The sequence below is a fragment of the Varanus komodoensis genome, unplaced genomic scaffold (genome assembly GCF_004798865.1).
Source record: "Varanus komodoensis strain SLA01 unplaced genomic scaffold, ASM479886v1 scaffold20_1, whole genome shotgun sequence".
Lineage (NCBI taxonomy): Eukaryota > Metazoa > Chordata > Lepidosauria > Squamata > Varanidae > Varanus > Varanus komodoensis.
In genome coordinates, this window is record NW_025335587.1 from 8,696,310 (window position 1) to 8,721,489 (window position 25,180).

General features: G+C 39.9%; 1 protein-coding gene across 5 annotated transcripts in view; it reads left to right on the top strand.

Annotated features, from left to right (window-relative positions):
• Positions 1–25,180, top strand: part of NFIA (nuclear factor I A) — a 407,074-nt gene that overhangs the window by 227,159 nt on the left and 154,735 nt on the right. For all 5 annotated transcript variants that reach the window (XM_044430438.1, XM_044430439.1, XM_044430437.1 and 2 more), the window contains exon 3: positions 18,293–18,358. In XM_044430438.1, coding sequence (XP_044286373.1) covers positions 18,293–18,358 — 66 coding nt within the window. The remainder of the gene's footprint in view (positions 1–18,292; positions 18,359–25,180) is intronic.

Consider the following 25,180-nt stretch of genomic DNA (forward strand, 5'->3'; position numbering starts at 1 on the left):
AATGGAGAAGGGGATGCCTGAAAAGTTATTTTAATTCCTTTGGGTAACAGATTTTCCCTCCTTCGGATATTCTTTAAAAACCATATTTAAATACTGACTAAGAATATTTTCTTAAAGAAAGAATCCTTTTATGGCAGCTTTCATTAAGTCAAAAATTAATGTATGCTGCTACAAAAGAAATGTGGTTTAGTAATGAAAGAAAAGGAACCAACTTTTAAAAAGATAAACATTTAAAAGTGTAGCAAAAGCTGGTAACAAATCTCTCCTCCAAAAGTTTGTTTATTTATTGCCGACTATCAGTCAGTGACAGTACACTGTTAATGTAAACATGGAATAAGTAAAGTGAAGATCAATTTTATACAGATTTGGGGGGTTCCATTAATTATCATAATCATGTTCTCTGTAGATTCATGTATTATAGCTCCTAATAAGGATCTTTTGTTCATAAAAGTTACCTTGGAGTTTCTGGGAACTCGTTTTTACAAAGCCCAGCAACTCAGACAAAGTATTGCTTGCTAAACAGATGTAATACACAAAGTCTGCTTAGAATAAAAGGCAGCAGACTGTGCGCACATGTTTTGGTTTCATTCATGCTCATCAGCATAGTCTAGCTGGTTGTTTTGCCCATTTACTTATGGGCTGGCTTAGTACAATTTTCCTGGTAAAGTAACAAGGAGTGGGAGGTTGGGGGGGATTGGCCACAAAAGTTTGTTGCAAGGGCTCTTGGGAAATATATTTGCATACATCCTCTCACAAAGGCTGACTGCTTCCTGGCTTAGACAGAGTGTTGCCTGATAAACAGACTTAACACACAAATGTCTGTCTGGAATAAACAACAGCAAGCTTTGATTTACATTTCCATTATCAAAGATAATCTCTTTCCCAGTGTATGGGAATTAAAAGTCCTCTCACAAAAATGAGTCTGGGATGGCTGTGATTCTACCCTTGTGAAGAACTTTTTTCTCAGGAGTGGATGGAATACAATATAGTTGCTAAAAATGAATGGATTGAAAAGCTAAAGCATTGAAATAGAGTAGTGAAAAAATATTGGAGCAAATAGCAAAAAATACCTATAGCTACACTGCTGAGCGAAAACCAGAATCTAGTTGAGATTAACAGGTGGTAGTCAAGGGAAGCGCTCATCCATCTAGCAGTTTCAGATGTTTGCAGAAGGTGATGGACAGGGATTTGGAGAAGTGTCAGGGAGCACCACTTTTGGAGTATTCTGTAGCATTTCTTCATTCTGAAGTTTCCCCGAGAAAGCACAGATACATCTCCCATATTCCCCTGTATGCATAGCTTTATGTCTTGTTGTCACAACTCTACATTAACATAAATCTACAAGCATTTGTGTTCAGCTCCTGACTTATTTCTTTTCTGAATTTCTGGATTATATTACTAGCAAGGGATCATTCCTACATTCTGGGCACTGTCAGAATTTTGTCCTGTCAGCAGGAGATGAAAGACATTCCCGTAAAGCTGTACCTCAGCCTTCCCCAATGTAGTGCCATATAAATATTTTGGTCCACATCTCCCAGGATTCCTGACTATTTGCCATGTAGGCTTGTGCTGATGGATGTTGAAGTCCAAAACATCTGAAGGGCACCAAGCTGGGGAAGGCTAGTGTACCTTTATTTTCTTTGGTAAATGACTTTGTCTCCTCTTAATATAGATCTTGTCAGGGTGACTTACATCAGATAGTGGGGAGACACTCAGATGGCTGCAGCCTCCAGAGGAGGGTCTCCAATTGTCGTCTCATGTAGAAGCAAATCCAAAACTTTGTAGGAATTTAAAGGTGATCACCAGCACTTTGCAGAACATTTGGAAATGGACTATTCACTGATGGAGAGGTTTCAGAAACAGCTCCATTCCCTCAATATGCTCCCATACAGAAGCCTTGAAACCTTATTTTGCACTCATGAAGTTTCCAAAATCTTCAAAGGCAGTTATGTACAGTGTCTTGCAGTAAAAGAGAGTAGAATTTACCTGTGCACACATAACCAAAGATTTCTCTGTCTAGACAATTCCTTTTATAAGTCCTTTCAGTTCCACTGACTCCCAAATGACTCCCTCACTGACTTCGGTCAGCAAACTGTAGAAATGCCTATCATGCCTCTAGCAACTGGATATGGACATTATGAACCTTTCCCTATAGTAATAGTCTTTGTGTCTTTGAGAGGGGAAAATGCCCACATCTCTGTCCCAAGCAAGTTTCCCAAGTTCTCTGTGGGTTCGCTGACGTTTCTTTTGCAATGTATGTTCAAACTGTACCTCATAGCCAGTGTTCGGTGGGTTGCTTACCCTGTCCCTGATTGTACAAGTCTCCACAGCCTCCCAGTGGGGATTTAGCACTGCCAGGGGTAACCCAAGACAAGCAGATAATGCTCTTATTTCTGGAAGGAGACAGGTCAGCAAAACTTACACGAGGGGCTTGTCTGGGGCTTCTGCTAGGAAGTACTGAATTTCCTTTCCTGCTTAAGTAGAGAAACTGGTGAAGTGCAGGGAATTATATCTTGTTGAAAACTACCCCATGAGTACAACACTGAGAGCCAGTGTAGTGTAGTGTAGTGTAGTGGTTAGGGTGCATAGGTTCTAGTACCTGTTCAGCCATGAATTCACTTGGTGATGTTAAGCTAGTCACTGTCCCTCAGTTTGACCTACCTCACAAGGCTATTATGAAGATAAATGGAGAGGAGAACCTTGTAAAGAAAAAGAGAAAGGCAGATATAAATGCAATGTGAGAATATCAAGTGAGAATTGGAAATGCCAATTTCCATCAGTGAAAGATTTGGCAGTTATCAAACGTCACAGATAATATCCAAATAATTTCTATGGAAGCATTTGACATATCCCGCTCTGTAATAAAATGCTCTGTTTTCATGAGTTTATTATTTTGCTTGTCTTCCAGCAAGTCTACTATAAATATTTCAGTGTAAATTTAATTGTTTTTACCTTGCAGTATGTTGATTTTCTTGGGTTAGAAACACCAGGACTTCTAACTTCTTCTAAATTCCAAGTGTTAATGGATTTATGGGCTTATATACACAAAGCACCAAATCACTGGTGGCAAAATAGAAAGCAGAACTATTCAAATAAAGAAAGGTCAAGAGGCTTCCATGTTAGCAAAAAAAAAAAAAGCCTGGAGCTTTCTGTGGTTTTTAGAGACTGATAAAGTTTCAGGATCAGAGTTAGGAACTAGATATAATATTACTGTGCCTGTGAAAATCAAGAAATCCTGTTGAAAGGTGGAAAAGTCTCAGGCATTTAGAGCAGGAAATCAGATGCTTCATCAAAAGGAGTATGTTTGACTTATCTATCATGCTTTCTTTCTCTTCAGAAGCAGTTTATTAATACGCAAAGTTTTTTTTAGCAATTATATATTGCTAGTAAGCCTACCCATGGTCCCATATTACAATACCTCAGAACTAAAATCATATAATTATAACTGATTTGTGCCCTAGAAGCCTTCATAGAATTGGAAGGAGCCCATAACAACATCGAGACCAACCCCCTGCAAACCTTGGGAGCATTGGCCTTCGCCTCTTGAGCCTTCTTCAACAATTTTGACATTTTTGCTTTGTTGAAATCTACTGGCAGAAGTTTCCTAAAACTAGATCCCTGAGTAAAAATATGTCCAGAACTGCCATAATTTTCTTTACTATAATGCTTGTAACTCGTTACCTATAGTAAATTAAAATCTCATTTCATAATAACTGTGGGCACAATCCACTTTTAAGTCCCATTGATTTTCTTTTTTTTTAATTTTATTAAAATTTTTAAACTAATACTAAAAATATCAGTCATTACATACATCAGATTTACTGGATCAACCCCCTACTACATATTTTTTAACACTCTATAGTCATATTTAAATCAGTTCATAATTACTTGAAAACATCTCTAAATTTACGCCAAGTCCTGTTTCTCCAGCCAATTATAAAAAAAAATCCCAAATTTGATAGAAGTCAGTGTCTTCTTTCTCCTTCAATGATAAAGTCAATCTATCCATTTTTTCGCAGTCCAAGATTTTTTTTAAAATCAGTTCATCAGTGGGTAGCTCTTCACTTTTCCAACAATGAGCAAATGCAATGTAAGTGTAACATCAAATACATTTCCTGTCTATTAATGTCTTCTGGTATGATGCCTAACAAGAAAACGTCAGGTTTAAAAGCGAAGGGTTTTTGTAGTATTTCCTCCAGCCATTTATGTATTTTAATCCAATACTTTTTCTCATTATCACAAGTCCACCACATACGATAAAAAGTACCCACTTTATGTTTATATTTCCAACATCTATTTGACATATTTGGAAACATCTTAGCTAATTGACATGGCGACAAATACCATCTATAGAACATTTTATATAAATGTTCTTTATACAAAGTTGCTAATGTTACCTTAATATTTCTCTCCCATAGTTTTTGCCACTTTTCTAGTTCAACATTATATCCGAAGTTTTGTGCCCATGTTATCATAGTTTCCTTAACCTGTTCCCCTTCCATTTTCCTGTCAAGTAAAAAATCATATAATCTTTTAATCGTTTTCTCATCTGTTTTAAGCATCACTTGATCAAATGCTGTTAAGTCTTTGTAAAACCCCCATGCTTTACGATCTTTAGCATATCTCGATTGCATCTGCTGCACCTTATACTACCAGGAGATATTAAGTCCCTGTTCTTGTATTTCTTGATCTAGTTTCAGACCACCGTCCTTCTCCAAAATATCGTCATATCTTATGATCCCTTCAAAGTTCAATACATTTGGACATACAAAAGCTTCCATAGGCGAAAGTCATCTTGGTAGTTTATTATACATTTTTAACTTTAGTTTTTCCCATACTGTCATTAATGATCTTCTAATAAAATGACTCAGAAAAGACCCATGTGACTTAGCTTTCTCATACCACATATAAGCATGCCAACCCATCTGCAAATCATGACCTTCAAGATATAAAATTCTCTTATTTCGCAAAGTTATTCATTCTTTTAGCCAAGTTAAAACAGATGCTTGATAATACAACATTCAATCAGGGAGACCAAAATCTCCATTCTTTTTAGGTTCCTGAAGCCTTTTTAATTTAATCCTTCATTTCTTTTTTCTCCAGATAAATCTCGAAATTTGAAAGTTTAGGTCATCAAAGAATTTTTTATTAATTTTTATGGGAATCATTTGGAACAAAAACAAGAGTTTAGGTAATATATTCATTTTAACCAGTACTATTCTTCCCATCGAAGATAATTGTAAATTGGCCCATTTTTCCAAATCACCTTTAACATCCTTCAATAATTTATCATAATTATCTTCTTTCAAAGTAGTACATTTGGCTGTAAGATAGATTCCCAAATATTTAACCCTTTTAACAATCTGCAAATCTACTTGTTCCTGGAGTCTTTCTTTTTGGTCTCATGTAAAGTTTTTAACTAACAGTTTGGTTTTTTCTCTATTTTTTTTCATTCCCATAACCTCACCATATTCTTCAATCTGTTGTAAAAGTTTAGGCATTGTTACAAAGGGTTCCTCCGTTACGAAGACCAAATCATCTACGAATGCTTGCAATTTATAACTTTCATCCCTAATTCTAGTACCTTTAATGTCCTCATCATCCCTGACACTTCTATTCAATACCTCTAAGATCAAAATAAACAACAGGGGTGACAGCGGACATCCTTGTCTTGTGCCCTTTTGGATCTCTATAGGGTTTGAACGTTCTCCATTAATTAGAATCCTGGCTGACTTTTTTTGATAAATGCTTGATATTGCATTCATAAATTTTTCACCAAACTCCATTTGAGTCATCTGTTGCTTCATAAATTGCCAATTAACATTATCAAAGGCTTTTTGAGCATCCATGAACAGTAAAGCCATTGGTTTTTCGGTATGTATCTCATAATGTTCTAAGATATCCAAGATAGTTCTCAAGTTATTCTTCATTTGTCTTTTAGGCAAAAAGCCATTTTGATCTGGATGAATAAAGTCTATTAGAAACTTCTTTAGTCTTTCTGCCAGTATAGAAGCAAAAATTTTGTAATCCACATTTAGTAACAATATAGGTCTGTAGTTTTGAATCTGTGTTACATCCATATCTTCTTTCAGTATTAATGTGATATTTGCCTCTGTCCAAGTAGTTGGTATTATAACATTTACCAATGCTTCATTACATATATCTTTTAAGAATGTAGCAAAAATTGCTTCAAAGGATTTGTAAAACTCAGCTGGCAGTCCATCTGGGCCAGGAGTTTTATCATTCTTTTGTTGCTTAATTGCCTCTATTACTTCCATAATTGTTACTTCTTGATTCAGTAATTTTTGATATTTTTCTGGTAGTTTTGGTAATTCTCCCTTTCGAATGTATTCTTTAACTTTCTTGATTGAAATCTCCTCCTTCTGATATAACTTTGTGAAAAAGTCTTCCGCTATTTTCTTAATTTGTGCACCTTGTACACGTAGTCGTCCTTCTCCGACTTTCAGTTTCACAATCAGTCTCTTCTCTTTTTCTTTCTTTACTTTATATGCTAACCATCTCCCCAGTTTATTAGCATTTTCAAAGAAGTTCTGTTTGGTCAACTTCATTTGTTTAGTAAGTTCATTTGTGTCCAAGAGATTTAATTTGTGCTTTAAAATATTCATTTGGGATTAAGTCCCATTGATTTTCATGCCAGAGTTATGTATGTCTCCTTTGAAATTAATCAGAACTTTGAATTATTATGTTTGGTTGGATTGTGCCTACCTGTTTTTTCCAATCATTTTGCAATTATTTATCTTCTTGCTTGCCCTTGCTGCAATAAAACATTGTTTGAAGAAGTCTTCAGTCTAATATGCATATAATGATATATTTTGGCAGTAGTCTTAATTTTTGTAGGTAGAAGAATATAATTCTCCCACCTCTTCTTTGTCTTTGTGAATTTGTGCATATATAGAGAGAAGAACATTAAAACGAATAGCCTATCTGAAAATGGATAATTCAAACTGTAGAGAAATTAAATGTTATCACACTGATTTAGCAGTATATGTTTGTTTATAGCACAATGGCAAGTGTGCAGCACAGGAGTGAACTGGATGATGAGCCATAGAATGTTATCATTATCTTACCATTGAATAGTTATCACTAACTTATCATTGAACAAGACTGTGGTATGTGAAATGAAGAAAATCCTCTGATGTGAAGTGTTGTGTGAAATTCTTTAACCCATAATGCCATTTTTTCCTTAATGTGGCAAAGTACTTGTATCATGAACTCTTCAGCATCCAAATGAATCCAGGAAAGAAACTTAATTTTGAAACCTCTTGGTGGTCTGTGTTCTTCAGAGCAGTGGGGTTTCATATGTTAATCTAGGAATTTGCTTGAATCAAAATTCAATGTAAATATTTATTGCATTAGTAATGGTGGGAGACTTGATACCTTGTTTTTATCTTGAAAAATTGCTCTTTATCATAGGTTACTTTAATAATTAGAGAATTTGAAAAATGTAGCAAGGCTAACTAAGAAGCTCCAGTGTGAGGCTTTTTCGTATGCAAATTGTAGGTGTGACTGAACTTCTTCAGTCCAAACTGGAACTACAGGTGGGGTGAAATGGTTGAAGCCTATCTGAATTAGCTCTGCACTTATTTAAGAAATAAGATACCACTGATGTAGCTATTTGTGTTCTTGACTAACACCACAGTCCTATGGCTTAACTGCAAAGCTGAGGCAATCAGTTTAACAAAACTCAGGACAAGGCAAAGATAACATGGGAGTAACTTGAAAGACTTTGCCTCTACTTTCTACAAAAATAGCAACTGCCACTATTTCAAGATGGACAAATTCACCTGTCATGTCTCTGCAGAAGCAGCACAAAAAATGTCTAGGAAAAGAATCCACCATTTGAAAAACATCTGTGACAAAAATACCTGCTTCAGATCACATTTGTAAAAGTTGGAAATGTTTACAACATAAGAGGGTTGTACCAACTGGAGAAGCACAGTGCATGAAGTGTGCACTAGAGACAAAAATAGGGCATGTTACTATAATGTGTCATGTCCAGAAGATGCAAGAAGTTACACCAGTGATGGGTCGTTAATTTTTCTTAGACTGTTTTGTGAAGCAACTTTGGTCAACATTTTGCATTCCAAATATTTTGGATTTCCACTCCAAGCTTTTCAAATCAGTATGGCCAATGGTCATAAATTCTGAGAGTTATAGTTCCAAACATCTGTAGGGTAGTGTGTTGGAGAAAACAGTTGTGAAGACACAGATCCTCCCTGCAGAATAACCTGAACCATTTGTGGGCAACTATTAATGTCAACATAAATTCAGGAGTTGATATCAGAGTTATATCAGAAGAGATGTTAAAATTCTTTCAATGGATTTTATGTTTTAATTGTTTGTTTTACAATTTTTACTGTTTTATTATTGTTTTTTTTAAAGTTGCCCAGAGAGCCTTAGGCTATGGGGCTGCATATAAATGTAATAAATATAGATAAATAAATAATACAATAAGTAATAACATTCCAGAATGATCCAGCCCACAATGGGCTGCATAACATTTATACAGCCCAACGGTATCCTGTACTCTCTTGAATTCTTTACCACATGATCCACGAACATAGCAATTTGTGTTCACGGTGTTTGTGAGACAAGTAATAATCTGAAAAATCTCCTCTGTCATGAAGCAGATGATAGAATGGGACTACTAAAACAAAGAAAATATAGAAATATTTCGGGACAACTGATATGCTAGAAGGACATCTGTGGACACTTAAAACAGCAGGTGTCAAAGTGTATAATATGCAAATAGTTCCCAGCATCTCAGTTATTACTGCAAGGTAGGAACAGAGCTTTTGAGGACTGAAGGAACTTCTTCAGTAATTAAGAAAATTACCAAGCCTAAATTGTGGGGTGCACTAGTAGCCCTAGTCATCAAGAAAAATGAGGAAATAAGCATCTGTGTTGATCATTGAAAGCTTAATGAAGCTGTAGTCAGACTTAAATATGTGTTACTAATATAAGAGGATCCTTCCCAAACCTAACAGGAGCCAAAGTGTGATTGTGTGATTCAAGCAGTTTCTGGCAAATGCCTTTGATAAATCAGGGTGCTAAACTGATTACATTTCTTGCTCACCCTTTGGGAACTTTTGTTTTCACTGCTTGTTCTTTGGAATAACAAGAGCTTCTGATATTTTCAATGACTGTTGACAGAACTCTTTAGAGACATAAAAGAGATCATTGCCTTTATGGATGATATCCTAATATGTGGCATATCAACTGAAGACCATGACCATGTTGGCTATTGTCATAACAGGATCTATGTATCCTGATTAAGCTAAGCAAGCTAAGCAAAGAAAGGTGTATTTTTTGTGAAGATGAAATAGAATTTTTGGCAAAGAAATCACACAACATGGCACCAAACCATGCTCAAAGTAGATGAATGCCATCAAAGAACTTTAAACAGTGACTAACACTATAGAACTGAGATGCATTCTAGGAATTGTGGACATTCTACTTCAATAGTTTAGCATGTTTCCACACAGGCATAACAAACCTATTACTGAGCTCCTGGTGTTGGCACCAATTAGGAAGCTTCCATTAGAAAATAAACTGCATTATTTCCAGTGCTTCAGTCAAAGTTTTACAATGCCAACAAACCAACAATATCCTAGAACATTTGTACGAAAGACATCGACATCTAATCAAATGCCACAAATAAGCAAGGCAAACAGTGTGGTGTCCTGCTATTAGAAATGACCTAAAGAATTAATGCTTATCCTTTAACTACTGCTGAACAAAATAGATTCACACACTGCAAAGAACAATTAAGAACCTTTACTGGATAGATCTTGGAAAAAGTTGACAGTTGGCCTGTGTGAATCTGGAGGTTGCTGGTATTTCGTTGTTGTGGACTACCATTCAGGGTATTTCAAAGACATTGCCATTTCCTGACTACCTGCTTCAGCGTTACTGCACAACTGAGTAACACATTTTGTTCTTTATGGCATTCTAGATGAACTGGTGAATGGCAATGCATCCGGACTGGCAGCAGAATATCAGTAATACAGAATAGCTTACAGTTTTTATCATATTGCCTCACTATCCACTACCCTGCAGAGAGAGCAGTGCAACTGAAAGACAGTCCTAAAATAGAACATCCACATAGTGCTCTTTTGAACAACAGGTGTGCAACTGCCAGAATTACAAATGGGCAGCTAAATCAGAAAAACATTCTAACCCTAGAAAAGATTCTTATTCCAAATTGTCCTGCCCTGGAAGGAGTTGCTTCTTCAACTTACCTAGCCAAGGGATGTTATGAGCATGGGTGTAACTTATGCAGAACTAGATAAGAGAGTTTATAGAAACATAGAAAACAGAGCAAGTCAGAAGGGGCCTCCCGGGCCATCTAGTCTGACCTCCGGCACCAGCCGGCTCCGCTCACGACATGCCCACCATGTGGACGTCCAGCCCATCCTTGAACACCCGCACCGATGGGGCCTCAACAACCTCTCGTGGAAGCCCATTCCACACCCTCGGGGTCCTGACTGTCAGGAAGTGCTTCCTAGCATCCAAACGAAACCTTGGCTCCCTGAGCTTTGCTCTGTTGGAGTTACGTTCTGCCTTCCTCTACAGGGGAGAACAGGTCTCTACCCTTCTCCATGTGACATCCCCTCACATACCTGTATGTCGCCAACAGATCCCGTCTGAGTCTCCTCTTCTCCAGGCTGAAGAGACCCAGTTCCCTCAGTCTCGCCTCCTACGGCATCCCCTGCAAACCGGCCGCCAACATTGTGGCCCTACGCTGCACTGACTCCAACCTGGCTACATCCTTTCTTTAATGAGGGGCCCAAAACTGAACATAATACTCCAGTTGCGGGTGCACTAGAGTCGTGTAGAGTGGTAGTAAGAACTCTCTTGATCTAGAAGCCCACTTCTGGCTATGCAACCAAGGGTGGCGTTTGCCCTCTTGACCACCGCATCACACTGCTGACTCATGTTTAGCCTGCAGTCAACCAGTACCCCGAGGTCCCTTTCACAAGTGCTGCTCTCCAGCCACTTATCACCTAACCTGTACTTATGACAGCTATTCCTATGCCCCAAGTGCAAGGCCTTGCACTTATCCACATTGAACGCCATCCTCCTGTTGTCTCCTGCCCACTTCCATAGTCTGTCCAGATCCTTTTGGATTTTGAGTACCTGCTCCTCAGTTGTGGCCACTGCTCCAGTTTTAGTGTCGTCTGCGAATTTGATCAGCAGACTGTTCACCCCTTCTTCCATGTCGTTAATGAAAAGATTAAACAGGATCGGCCCCAGGACAGAGCCCTGGGGGACCCCACTTGTCACTGGCCGCCATCCCGGTGATTCCCCATTAATGGTTACCTTCTGCTTTCAGTCAGTCAACCATGCCCTAATCCACTGGACAGTGCTTTGGTGTATCCCAAAACTCCTCAGTTTCTCCACCAGGTTATCATGGGGCACTTTGTCAAAGGACTTGCTGAAATCCAGGTATGACACATCCACTGCATCCCCTCCATCTAGCCATCTGGAAACCTTGTCATAGAATTCCACAAGGTTTGTCTGGCAGCACCTGTTTTTGCGGAAGCCGTGTTGTGTGGCTGTCAGCTTCCCTTTCCTATCTAGCATCACTAGATCTCTCTCTGTTATGAGCCTTTCCATTGTTTTTCCTACAATGGACGTAAGGCTAACCGGTCTATAATTCCCCATGTCCTTTCTACTACCCTTTTTGAAAATTGGGACCACTGATGCCACCCTCCAGTCCTCTGGAACTTCACCCGTTCTCCAGGAGGTCTCAAAAATGGAGGCCAGCGGGCGTGAGAGAACCCCTGCCAACTCTCTAAGTACTCTCGGGTGTAACCTGTCGGGGCCTGGTGCCTTTGTAATGTCCAATGCCCTAAGGAGCCCCTCGACTTCAAGGGGGGTGACTCTAATCTGTGCCCCTAAGTCCCCAGCCTCATCTAATCTCCTATGCGGATATCCCCCGTCCTGCTTTGGGGAGAACACAGAGGCAAAATAGTCATTTAGCATCTGTGCCTGTTCCCTCCTATCAGTCACTGGATCTCCTTCCTCCTTATTTAGTGGTCCCACCACTTGTCTCCCCTTCCTCTTCCTATTTACATGCTGAAAGAAGCCCTTTTTGTTGCTCTTGCTATTCTTGGCAAGTCTCAGCTCGTAATCAGCCTTAGCCTTGCGAAGAATCCTTCTGCAACGGGCCTTCTCCTCCCGGTATACTCTTTTGTCTATTTCCCCCAGTACCCATTTCCTATGGAGGTTCCTCTTCCGTCTAATCCCTTTAACCACCTCCTTTTGCATCCATGGCGGCACTCTCCTCAGCCTCCCCACCTTACTGACTAGAGGTATCGTCAAGGCTTGTGCCTCCAAAACCTCCCTTTTGGGTGCTATCCACCCCTCCTCAACTCGCTTACCTTCCAGTAACCTATCCCAGGAGACTTTCCCCAGTCTGGCCTTCAGTTGACCAAAGTTGGCCCTCTTGAAGTCCCAGCTTCTAGTGCTCGACCTGCTGCACGTCCCCAGTCCCCTGATCTCAAAGCAAAGGATGGAGGGATCACTCGTATCCAGAGCTCCCCTAATCTGTACTTCATCTATCAGCTCCTCCCTATTGGTCAAGACCAAGTCAAGGATGTTTCCCCCCCTCGTCGCCTCTCGGACCCTCTGTGTGAAAAACGCTCCCTCAGTAGCTTCTAGGAAGTGACGTGACCTGGCTGTCACCGCTGAGTGAGTCTCCCAAGTAATATCCGGGAGATTGAAATCTCCCATAATTACTGTGTCTCTCCCCCGAGATATCCTTAGAATCTGGCCTGTCATGACATGATCTAGGGTCTCAAGTTGACCTGGAGGGCGATAACATACCCCCACTGTCAGGTCTCTTTCCCTGTCAAAACCCCTAAGTTTTACCCAGACTGCCTCTAGCGAATCCCCATCTGTGCTGCATTCTATCTTCCTGCATCCTATCCCTTCCCTGACGTATAAAGCCACGCCCCCACCTCTCTTTCCCTTCCTGTCCTTTCTAAAAAGGTGATACCCTTCTATGTTCACATTCCAGAATTGCCTTTCATCCCACCAAGTTTCTGTGATTCCCACCAGATCATACCCTCCTGTTCCCAGGAGAGCTTCAAGCTCTTCCTGCTTATTACCCATGCTCCTAGCATTGGTATACATGCACCTCAACTCCTTCCCACCGCTTCCTTTCCTTAGAGTTCCCAGCCTCCTCCTTCCTCCCATCCTGCCTAATACCTGGCCCATCTCTGTAGGAGTCCTGTCAGTTCCTGCAGTATCTCTAAAACCCTGTTCCCAGAGCTCCGATCCTCCCCCCACACTTGTCCAGTGCAGACACGTTACTGGGGGGCCTGAACCCCCCCCCCAGCTCAGTTTAAAGTCTTCTGGACGAAGCTCGTTAGAGCATCTCTAAAGGACCTTTTCCCCTTCCTCATGAGGTGTAACCCGTCCCTTGCCAGAAGTCCATTGGCAAGAAAACGAGAGCCGTGGTCGAGGAACCCGAAGCGTTCCTTCTGGCACCACACCCTAAGCCAGTCGTTCACCTCGGAGGCCCTCCTGTCCCTTCCTGGCCCAAATCCCTGGACAGGTAAGATAGACGAGAAGGCCACTTGGGCCTTCAGCTCCCTGAATTTCTTCCCCAAGGCCTCAAAGTCCCTGGTGGTCCCAACCACACCCTGCCTGGCCACATCGTTTGTGCCCACATGGATCACCAGGAGCGGCTGGTGACCCCCAGAGCGAACAAGACGCTCCACTCTGTCCATCACATGCCGGATGCGTGCGCCCGGCAGGCAGCAAACTCCCTTGTCTCCAGGTTGGGGCGGCACACTGCCGCCTCAGTGCCCCTCAGCAGGGAGTCCCCAACAACAATCACCCGCCGCCGTACCTTCCTGGTGCTTGTGGGCAGCCGTGTCCTGGCCCTCGTCTCTCCTGCAGTGGCCCCCTTGCCGCCTGACGTCTCAGGCTGGGGGTCCTGCTGGTCCCCCGAGGCCTCATCAGCCCCAGCCTCCCCAAGTGGAAAGAACCTGTTTTCCAGCTTCAGATTGGTGCCAGGAGGAGGAGGAGGCCGTGCTGGCCTCCTCCTCCTGTGGGTGACATACCTCCATGTTTCCACAGCTGCTTCTCTTGTGGTCCCTCCCTCAACCCTCTGTCCAGAGGGGGGCTGCTCCGGGGGGGCCTAGAGAGCTCTCTCGGCCCTCAGGCACCTCACCTCCTCTTCTAGCAGGGTCAACATCTTGCACCGAGGGCAAGTGTATCCCTGCCTCTCCTGGGGGAGAAGGGCGAACATGTCGCAGCTGTCGCAGCGGACAGTGACATCCGTGACTCCCGCCAAGGCCATCTCCTGGTCTGCCATCAGTATCCCTTCCAAGACCTTACCTTGGTCCCCTGCCTTGTTAGTCCTGCAGTTCCTCTCACTCGCCCAGTTTTCCCAGACGAAAACCCACTCACACACACACACAAGGATAAAATAAACTTAAATTTAAATTGGAAGAAAAACAAAGCACAGTACAAACAAAACAAACAAACAATCAAACCTCTGTGTCTCAGGGAAGGGAGTCTCCGGACAGCCCGGGCCGTAGCCAAGGGACGCAGACAAGGGACGACGCCCCACCCCTCTGCTCCCTCCTGGCCCCTCTAGCCTCTCTGGCCCCGCCCCCTTCCTCTCTGCTGCTCCTGCCCTCTCCTCCCCTGCCCAGTTCCTACCTTGCCTTCGCCAGTCCCCTGGCCACTCAGCGCTCTCTCCCAGCCTCTGCCTCTGCTGCTCTGCCAAGAGGCCAGAGCCAAAAGCACGCTGGATAAAAAAAAAAGACATGGCAGACTCCATGGACATGGAACTATATTGTACATGGAAAAATGAAACACTCATATAATTATATGTTGACAAGTACCCAACATTTCAAATACTGTCAGCTATTTAATACTTGTTTCTTACAATGGGATGTGCAAACAGGATGGATGGATAGCTCTGGATGTAGCTGTATCTAGATAAAGGAAGCAAGGAGTTTCTTGTTGCTAATCAGTTCTTGTTACTTAAATTATAGGCAAGATAGTAACATTCTAGTGTATTCTGATCTGTGTCCTGTAATCTTTCTATAGCGATGAAATACACTAAGTTGCTCTTTTTGAATATTGACCTTATTTAAAGTTGTGTAGCCCACTGGCATGAATTTCCTGTAATGCAATGGTTTCCAGTTAATTAACAATTCATGTAACCTAACCATACATCATATAACCTAATCATATGATCATAATCAGGTAACCTAATCATCGTGCCTCTAAGTTTTATAGGAACTATTTCAAAGTAAGTCTGCGTTGGATTACAGCCATAGACTGTTACCTGCAAGCAATTTCACTGTAGATTATCAAATAATAATGCTATCCCAGATTATTCCAATTTAATACAGTGCTAAATGCACAATTTAACATTACTTAAAATCTTTCAGGTTCCATTTAGGAAAATCAGTAAAAAATTATTGGTCAATACACAAGGTACTGAGCTAGATACTAATCTTGAGTTCTACCACATTATCCTCTAACCATAGTTTTGCTTCCTGAAATGTACTTGAATAATACTTTAGATGCAATAGTGTACATATATGAATATTGTATCTATTTTTATGCTTGGTTGTTTGGATTTTTTTTGGCTTTTTTAAAGTTTTTTTCTCACTGCAGTAAAACATATCCATGGATGAATATTCAAATAAGTTTTCTTTATTGTGGGTTGATAATTAAAAGTTTTACATTTCAATTCTATAGCTGCTGGGCAATGTCTAGATGGCCAGAGAATATTTTGGAGTCTTGCTCCAAAGACTTCCTCTAAAGATCCATGCTAACTGCTTCTGTGAGGTCACAAATGCAACCTTGGGAAAGAGCATTTATGAATATCCTAGGTAGAGGGGAAGAGATAGGCACCACCACAATATGAAGTATCCTGGTGACATGCCAGCATCTTCAGCTTACACTCTGAGGCATGTTCTGAAATTTCTCATCTTAAGTGGGGATCCCATGCAGAGCAGGAGAAGTGGAAAGGTTCATGGACTTTTAGGTCCATGCTCCTTATGTCCTGCATAGGATCCCCATAATACTCCAAGTTTGGAGGCTTACGTGTATCCCAACTGGACTGTGACTTTAGTTGCTTAAAAGCCAATAATGCCACAGACAAAACTGGAGGACATCCAAATAACCCAGTGGGGAAAAAAGATGCTAGAAACCACAGGGTATATAAAAATATAGATGTAATTTTTTTCCGCGAATTAGCTCAGCACCTTTTGGTTCTATATTATATACTTTTGAGACTTTTTCAGGAGTTTTTTTTAAATTGTGTGCAGAGTTCTTTGTAGAATTATGCTTCCAAGATGAATCCTGTTCTAGTGTGAGGGATATTAGCACCATCACCATCACCATCATCATCATCATCTATTATCATGACAACCTGAGACTTTCTCTCTTTTTCTGTCAGTTTAAAAGCAAAACTACTTTTAAAAATTTAATAAATTATCACAGTTTGACCCAAAGTCACCAGTAGTGCTTCTTCAGTGTTGTTAATACCTCAAGGGAGATAATGCCACTTCATTGCAAAAGAAAGGACCTTTAATTTTTTTTTTATTAGATTGTGTGCACCTTGAAGCTTCAAGGAAAGCATAACTATGAGTTTATTTCCAACATAGACCTCTCCCAGTAGCAATTAGACACCACTGGGACCTGCAACCTGCAAAGTATTGTAGCATTTCTCTTCAGGGCTTCAGCAAGCCAAGAAAAGAGTATTTTAAGCTTCAAGGTCTTGAAGCAAGTAGTATCCCATCACTTACACAAACAGTTTGTCTAATAAATATTGGCCCTGATTTGGCTGTTTTCTGGATGGGTTACTCCCTTTACATTTGTTCACAATGTATTATTTATACTTCCGCAAACCTCAGGGTTCCACAGAACTGGTGGTTCCTTCTTGTTTGTCATTGGACCTGGTTTGGGTCCAATCCTGTCAGCATTTGCAATCGGGGTTCACTGCCAGGTGGTCTAAATTTCCAAACATTCTAAGCCCATGTCCCCACACCACACCTGTAATATATATTGCAAAATAGTGATCTCTTCTTGTACATGTTGGTGCCCAGACATGAATAGAGAGCACTTTGAAATGTAATTCTGTGTTGGTCAGGGTTTATAAATGTTGTTACAGATCAGGGAAGGTTGGTGACACCTATATCATTGGAGCTTCTTATCCAATGCAGCTTTTTTCAAGCTTTATACAAGCTATCCATGATATTGAATGCTGCCCAAAATAGGTTCAGTGCCATGGACAGCTCCTGTAAAGCTGAAATAAAAGTTGGAGTGGAATAGGAACTATACCAACATGGGAGTTGCGAACCTTCCCTAGTACAGATGCCAGGATTGAAGAGCTGCATCAGTATGCCAAGTCCTAGGTGTTTTTGCTTGGAAATGAGTCACAGCCTCTTCAGTGAAGCCTTACTCCCAGGGAAGTCTGGCTAGGATTGCATCACAAGTTTTTGATTTTACTACAAATTTCTATTGCTCACATATTAAGCTGTTGATTTCTCTAACTTGTTTGTACATTTTTATCTTGTTTATACCACCAACTGAAATCTATTCGGTAGAGACAACTGTTGCTCCACAGATTTTCTGGAGCAGCCTTCATTAACCTAGCTCTTTCTAGACATGTCGAAGTCCTATCTCCAACCAGCATAGCCAGTGGATTATGGATGCTGCAGTCTAAAACATCAAGAGGCAAAAGTTTGAGGAAGGGTGACATGGAGAATGAGATTTCTCATTGTAGGAACAGATTTGGTTTCTAGGACTAGGAAGTAAATTCTAATTTTCAGTCCCCCATAGCTCTTTGTTCCAGCTGAAATTCATTGAAAATTTTCCATGAATTAAATTAGCTTATTAAGTCTGAACCTTCATACAGACAAAGGTAGTCAATAATACAAAAGGTTAATGTCTCAATAGCAAGCTGTTAGCATATTGAAAATTGTGACAATGTTACGGTATTAAGGAATCTTACATGCTCAAACAATAACAGGACTAAAAAGCCAACATCTCTGGCAGGCTATGTAATTCATAACATCAGACGTGTTTCTGAAATTTGCTTTTCGATTTTATGGAGTTTGTTATGCAACAAAAAGAAATCAAAAATGATGTAATAAACATTAGCCTACCTAGCTTCTGCCCTATGCCTGAAAAAATAGATTTTGATATATTTCATTTGAATTCTCAACTGTGAAAATCTGTCACCTTTCCACAACTGATTTCTGTAATTTGTGGCCATCTCTCTGCTTTTTAGATTCAAGTCAGTCTGAAAGTCCAAGCCAGCCAAGTGAAGCTGATATTAAGGACCAGCCAGAAAATGGTGAGTCTCTATCTGTTGCTGTCTTTGACTCCATATTTGTTTGGTGCTTTCATCTTAAACCACAAATCCCAGGGCAAATTCTCAAAGGCAAGGTCCCTTCCTGGGCTCCTGGGACTTGTTGTCATTTGCAGCCACAGATTCTCAGGGCTTGCAAACGCCACATTCTTCACCTGTAAATGAAACACTACTTCTTCAATTTCTGTTACTCTTTCCTAAGGTAATATGCTTTTCCACCTTGGGGAAGGAAGGGGAACAACTGGCAAGAAAGTGGTGGAGACAGGTAGAAACTGGATGGCTTCAGTGTTCAACACAATGAATTTTTTCAGACATCTACTTAAACCATGGGTGGCAGTATGTGGCCTCTGGGCTGCACGCCAACTCTGGTGCTCCTGCCCTCCCCCCACCCCATCCACTGTGCTAGCAGAAGCCAAAAGATGGAACAAACAATCCTCGGAATTGTGCTTTTAGCACTACAGAGTGCTAAAAGGATAATGCTTAGTTTGTCCTGCTAAATTTGACATTTTAGTGTTCCATGGCTGCTGCAGAACACTGAGGATGAAAGAACATAGCCAATCATCCTGTTTAGCACTGCAGAGCTGTTTAAAAGAGTAAAATTAATTTTTCATCTAAAATACAACCAAAAAAAAAACAACAACTGCAATAGAAACATATATAAAATTAAACATACAATTACAATAATTCTTAAAAATACCATGCCCCCCACCACCAGGACCATAGGATATACACGTATAAAAACTCATTCAAACGTTCTTTCATTTCCCTCTTCCAAAACTGCAGTGATTCTTTTGATGGTTCAAATCCTTCCCCCTTTTTAAACACATACTCAATAAATGTGCCCCAAATCTCATTAAACTTATTTTTCTTTATATGTTCTTTTCTCACTTTAATATCACAAGTTAATTTATCATCAGTTGCTATATTCCAAACTTCTCTATACCAGTCACACAATTGGTAATATTTTACTTTCCAAGCACTGCAATGCTCTGTGGAATATTTTCCCTCCATTTTTTGGAGTATGGTCTGCATGTAGAAGGCAGCATCCAGAGGCCAAAAATAACACCCAGACCTCCCACTGTTCTCCAGAGTAACCCAATTGAGCAGCTCAGGTGATTTTCAGGCCAGTGTGCTGTGTTGTTTCTTATTTACACATTCTTATTCAGCTAGAGAGTTACACTTGTCCTTGCCAGGACAAGATCTTCTGGCAAGGAGTAGAGAGTGATGATAGGAACCGGACTTCAAGTGTCCATTTGGAGCATAGCCCAGTCAGAAGGTCTCCTTCAATATTTTGTGAAGAACATTCCTTGCATTCTCTGTGCAAACATTGTAGAGAATATTTTCGAGGAAGTAAGCACTTCTTGCAACATAAACTGGTAGAGTATTTCAGTAATACCATGTAGGATATGGTCCAGGCTGTTCTTGGGAACATGCATCAGAGGAACAAAGGCTGTAGGGATGCACCTCAGTATTGGAGCTGGATGCCTTTTCATGTTAAAACAATGCAAAATGTTTTAAATGGAACAAATAGAATTCTCATTTCCAGTACCTTTTAGCTTAAAAAGCATAAGCAAATCAAAGGAGGAAGTAGTTGTGAAAATATTTTGGTAAGGCATTCATTAGCACATGTTCAGCCTGGATAGATCTGTTTGTTGTCAACCTACTTTGCAGCTATCTACGTATCTCTGTTATCAGAACTAGCTAGTTTGCTTGCTTGTGAACTCAGGCAAACTGCTTCAGATTTATTGGAATGTGTATGAAGACATGATATGATTTTGCAGACACAGCATTTTATAAAATAAGGAAAACTAATCCTACGTCTATCCTTCAGAAGGAGGAAGAAGACAAATTTGTAAAATTGTGTATGCTAGGATAGTGAGATATAAAAGTTAAATGAAATTCAACAAGAATTTAAGTCTAGCAACATTGTTAATCACTATGTGTTATTTCAGTTTGACAGCCAGAAGTTGATAGTTTATAAGTTCTAATTGTAATTTTACAAGATTTTCCCCCAAGGAATTGGTTACATTTAATTATAAATACAAACAGGACAGTGTTCATTACGACTGTTTTCCACTGTTTGCTGAATTAATTGTTAGATATTTTAGCTTTTTTTCTTTCTATCCAAATCAAGTATTTATGTAATTCCAATGCATTCTTTGTGCTCTGAGCTGCAATACCTTAACTGTACCTTCAAAAATGAAAAGTACCTTATTCTTCCTAGGGATATAGAGTGCCAAACAATGACATGTAGCATCTGTCAACCTTTGTAGTAATTATACTAGCTTTTAAATGTTACCTAAGAATGTTTTCACTCATTCGCTTATTTATTTACATATTTAGTTAGCGTTGGGAATGCAGTTAGCATAATGATTCAAAGGAATGTTTGAAAAACATGGAAAAAACAAAGGGTGGCAAAATTAAGGAAATGTAAATCAATTTGATAGAATCTATTTTAATGGAATTTAAGTGTGTGTTTTAAACTTTCTTGCTGAAAACATTGTCACTTAAAATGTGATTAATTCTTGCTGTGTGATGCTCAGGAGCCCTCCATGGATGTCAAATAAATTGTACCTGGAGGTAGTTTTGTGATCATAGCTAAAGATTCAAAGAGACCCTATGCTCACTTCTTAGAAGTTCAAGAAGGAAATTATGACTGGGGGACAATATTTCCCAGAAATGTGAAGCCTGTTGCAATTCTTGAACAACTTATCTCTCTCATATTCTGCTTTTACCTTATAAAATGATTACATGGTTCTATGTATTAATAACAGTGTTCTTTTCTTTCTTCAAAGTATAACATGATTTTTAAGTGTTCTAAGGGCCTAAATATAACAGGCCCAACTCATCAACTGCATCAATTTTTCATTGTATCAGCTTTAAGTGTCATCTGTGATCATGTTTGAAGACCTCATTTATTTGCCGAATGGTTATACAAATATTTTTGAGGTTGTTTTTCCTCTTGTTACACTTATTAAAATACTCTTTCTCTTACTATAACACCACCACCAAGATGTTTATTGCTTAAATCCATAAGCCATTGTAAATGGTAACCACATCTGCATGTCACATGATATACTGTTACATGTAACTTTGCTCCAACATTTAAAAAAGGTTAAAAGCAGCAAGTAAGACTGAATTAAAAGAAAGCTTTTAGTAAGAAGATTCTTAACCCTTTCATCTCAAATATTTTTTCCTCTAGAAATGATTGTAAAGCTTCTTTTTGTTCCCATTGGCAACAGAGCAGAAAAAATAGCTCACAAATTAAGGAAGTACCACTTTCCTCTCTCCCTACTCCCATTTCTGCTTTTTAGTCTAAAGAAAAAAAGTTACAAAGCTATATCCAACTGCACATTATGTGCACATTGGCCCTAACCTTAGAATACTGTCATTGTGATGCAGGGATGTCTTTTTTCCCTTCATTGTCAAACATGGATCAATATCCAAAAGAGCTTCTGATGAAATCAGAAAGTAGCTTTCCTTCCGTTTACATGTTGAACCCAGCCTCATACTGCATTGCTGTAATTCAATTGAATGCATGTTGAAATGATAAGTAATGTAGTTAAAAGTATTCCATGTCATTTTGTTAACATTCTTAAAGAACCTTATCTGAGTCTCAAAGCTTCCAGAAAATACAGAGGGAATTTTTATCAGCAGCTCCCCTATTATCACAATACAGAAAGAGGGTCAATTTAATTGGCAGTATTATTTAAATTACAGTTGCAGAATTAACAATGCAGAAGTGAAAGAAGGATTTGATATTTTAAGCTTAGGTAGATGCTAGGGTTAGGTGGGAAGGCCCAGTTCACCAGATTTAAAAAGATGATTGAAATATGGGTTGAAAGACTGGCCCAGTTCAGATGTGAGTATACACCATGACTTCCCAGTGCCAGAAAGTGCAGTGGTGCTTGTTCGCATTCCTTGTATCCATATTCTTGAAGTCAGAAGCTGTTGGCTTTACATAAACAGCTTTTCCTCCATTGACCAAAACTCAACAAATGGTGGTTTATCCTAGTTGTGCCTAGCTCAACAGAAACTGAGACCAAATTGGGAGGAGGGACAGCATGAGCCTGAGGTTTGCCATGTCGCATTCTTGTAAGAGGAAACTGTGAATTCCATTATTATTAACCAGGCCACCTATTGAAGTGTTCCTGTCATTGCTTCATTATGCATTGCAAGAGCTTCAAGTATGATCATATTTTACACTAGCTTCACATGAAAATGGCCCTTACTCTGATACAGCAAGTGCAGCTGTCAGAAGGGGTTACATTGTGCCTGTTCCATCTGCATGAAACCATAGCTACTGGCACACCTGAGTGTGATACCCTGCAGGAGGGTTCTCCCAGTCCATTCTTCCAAGTGGTAGCTGCCCCACAGCAAGGGCAGAAAACAGACATATTACTGTGGCCCTCAGAGTACTCTCACCTGGTTCAAACTTACTTACTTACTTACTTACTTATTTAGGGTATTTGTATGCCGTCCTTTGCAAGAGCCTCAGGGCAGCTTACACAAATTGACTATAAAGTTATGAGCCAGTTAGGTAAGTCTGCCCCCTAGTGACTGAAGATGGTACTGAGAGCTTCAAATGCTCAGAGGACATTAAATGGATTTAAATGAATCAATGTATATTTACAAAATCTAACATGAGTTGCATTCCTAGTGTCCGCTTAGTGTACATGCCAAGGTTTAGATGTGGATTTCACGGTCCTGAACCTACATCCTTGGACAGACACATCTCCTCTTTTCTTACTGTTATTACTATTACAGATTGTACATGGTTGCCTGCTGGCATGACACCCAGGCATGGTTCTGTGGCTCTAATCATACACAGAGAGAACTTGGTGTGGCATTTCTGCTCATTAGCCAGATCGAGGCTTTGGCTTGCTGTGTGGAGAAGCAACCTAGAGAGTGTTCCAAATGCAGTGAGCAGTCAAGCATTGCATTTGGGGCGAGCTGTGAATTACACTTTGTGTAATCTGAAGCAAAATCTCTATTTTCACTTTAACTGCAGGTGCAGTTGAGATTAATCTTATAGGGAAAACAATACACAGGGAGAAGAACTTATCACTTAGCTCCTTTCTGATCAGAATGAAATCCATTACTCAGCCAACATGACTAGAACACTTGCGGGAAAGTTCCAATTGTATAACTTGAAACTTTTTTCTCAGGACTCCTACCACACATGGGATATGGGTGTCTTTTTCTTACTAGTCATGCTGAGGACTAGTTGACCCTCAAAATCAGTGGGTATAAACAAGTTTTTATGCTCTAAAGTTGATTATATTGTTTATGCCTTCCAATTCTGCTAATGACCGCATGATTCATAAATGAAATTGTCCTTACTGGGATTTCTGACTCACAAAGTTTCAAGTGGCTTCTCAAGATTAAACACAAAGACTGAGTACATATGTAGTCCTGAGATGAATGAAAGGTTGGGAGAAGTGTGCCAGGTGGCATTCCTTTCTAATATTAATCTGTGGAAAGACTACCTTCTCCACAGATTTCACATTCTAAATCCCAACTGCCAACCAGTGTGCAATGCCACAACCTGGAGTTACCTGTGACAGCACTGAGCATGAATGCACTGAACTTTCACTTTTACTGTATGTGTTGTCCAAACAGAACCTGTTGATTTCCAATCCCAAGCTTGGAAGCATAATGTCCAGGTGAAAAAGACAGCAGGAACCTGCACTTTTAAAAGTTGGGCGGAAGAGAGAATTCATGCAGTTATAGCTTCATGACCACCTATACCTCCTCAGATTCCTTTGATTGCACAACTATTAAAGAAGCAGGAGTCCTGTCTTATTTTACGAGCCAACCTTACCCTAGAAGGTATCCTATAACTCTAAAGAACAGGGAGACACATGAGATTGCTACAAAAGAAAACTGCTAGAAAGTTTTTCACTCCTGCTGCAAAAATAATGTATTTGTGTATATTAACTATTTTTTAAAAAAATACCATGTGGGTTTGTGCGGATCTGTGAATTGTCTTATCAAATTCAAAAGTATCTGGTCTTAGCTGCCAGAGATACAGATTATATTTGGTCTTATATTCTCCCTAATCATCATGTACAGCAAATCACATTTAGCACTATGTCCCACTGACTTCAGTTAGATTTACTCCAATGTACATGATACTGTGGTCTTATTCAAAATTATGTACATCTAATATATGCATATTCAGAAGTAATTTGCACTGAGTTCAGTGGGGCTTATTCCCAGCTATGTAGCCATTGGAGTGCAGTTGTAGCCCCATTGTTAGTATTGTTCCCATTCTGTGGGTGATATGGATCACAGATGGCTGTCAGTCCAGCATCAACATCAGACCAACATGTATTCTCAAGACTACTCAACAGCCAAGTGTGGAGGCTGCCTACAGGTTGCAAAACTTGCAAATTGACAAAGAACTTCATATCTCACAGCTGTTAACCATTAACCTTCACAAGCCTGATAAAGAAGAAAAATCATCCAAGCAAAGGCTGATACAGAATATGGAAAGTAGGATGAAAATTCTTCTGGCTCAATAACATGGTGCCTGAAAGTTACAAAATGCTCATTACACTCTGAGCTTAGTGGCTTCTAGTGGAATAGGAACCATAGAAAGAGTATTATTAAATACATTGCATTTGGTTTCAGTAAACAGAAGAGGATACACACACAAACAGCCATACTCCAAGAATAGCTGCATGCATAACCAACAGTTTGCTCAGTGGCCTTTAAAACAAAAATAGCTGACACAGAGTCAAAATATCCAGCACCGTTGAAGTGCCAGTAGGATTCACTACTTGTGCAACATGGATTTAGAGC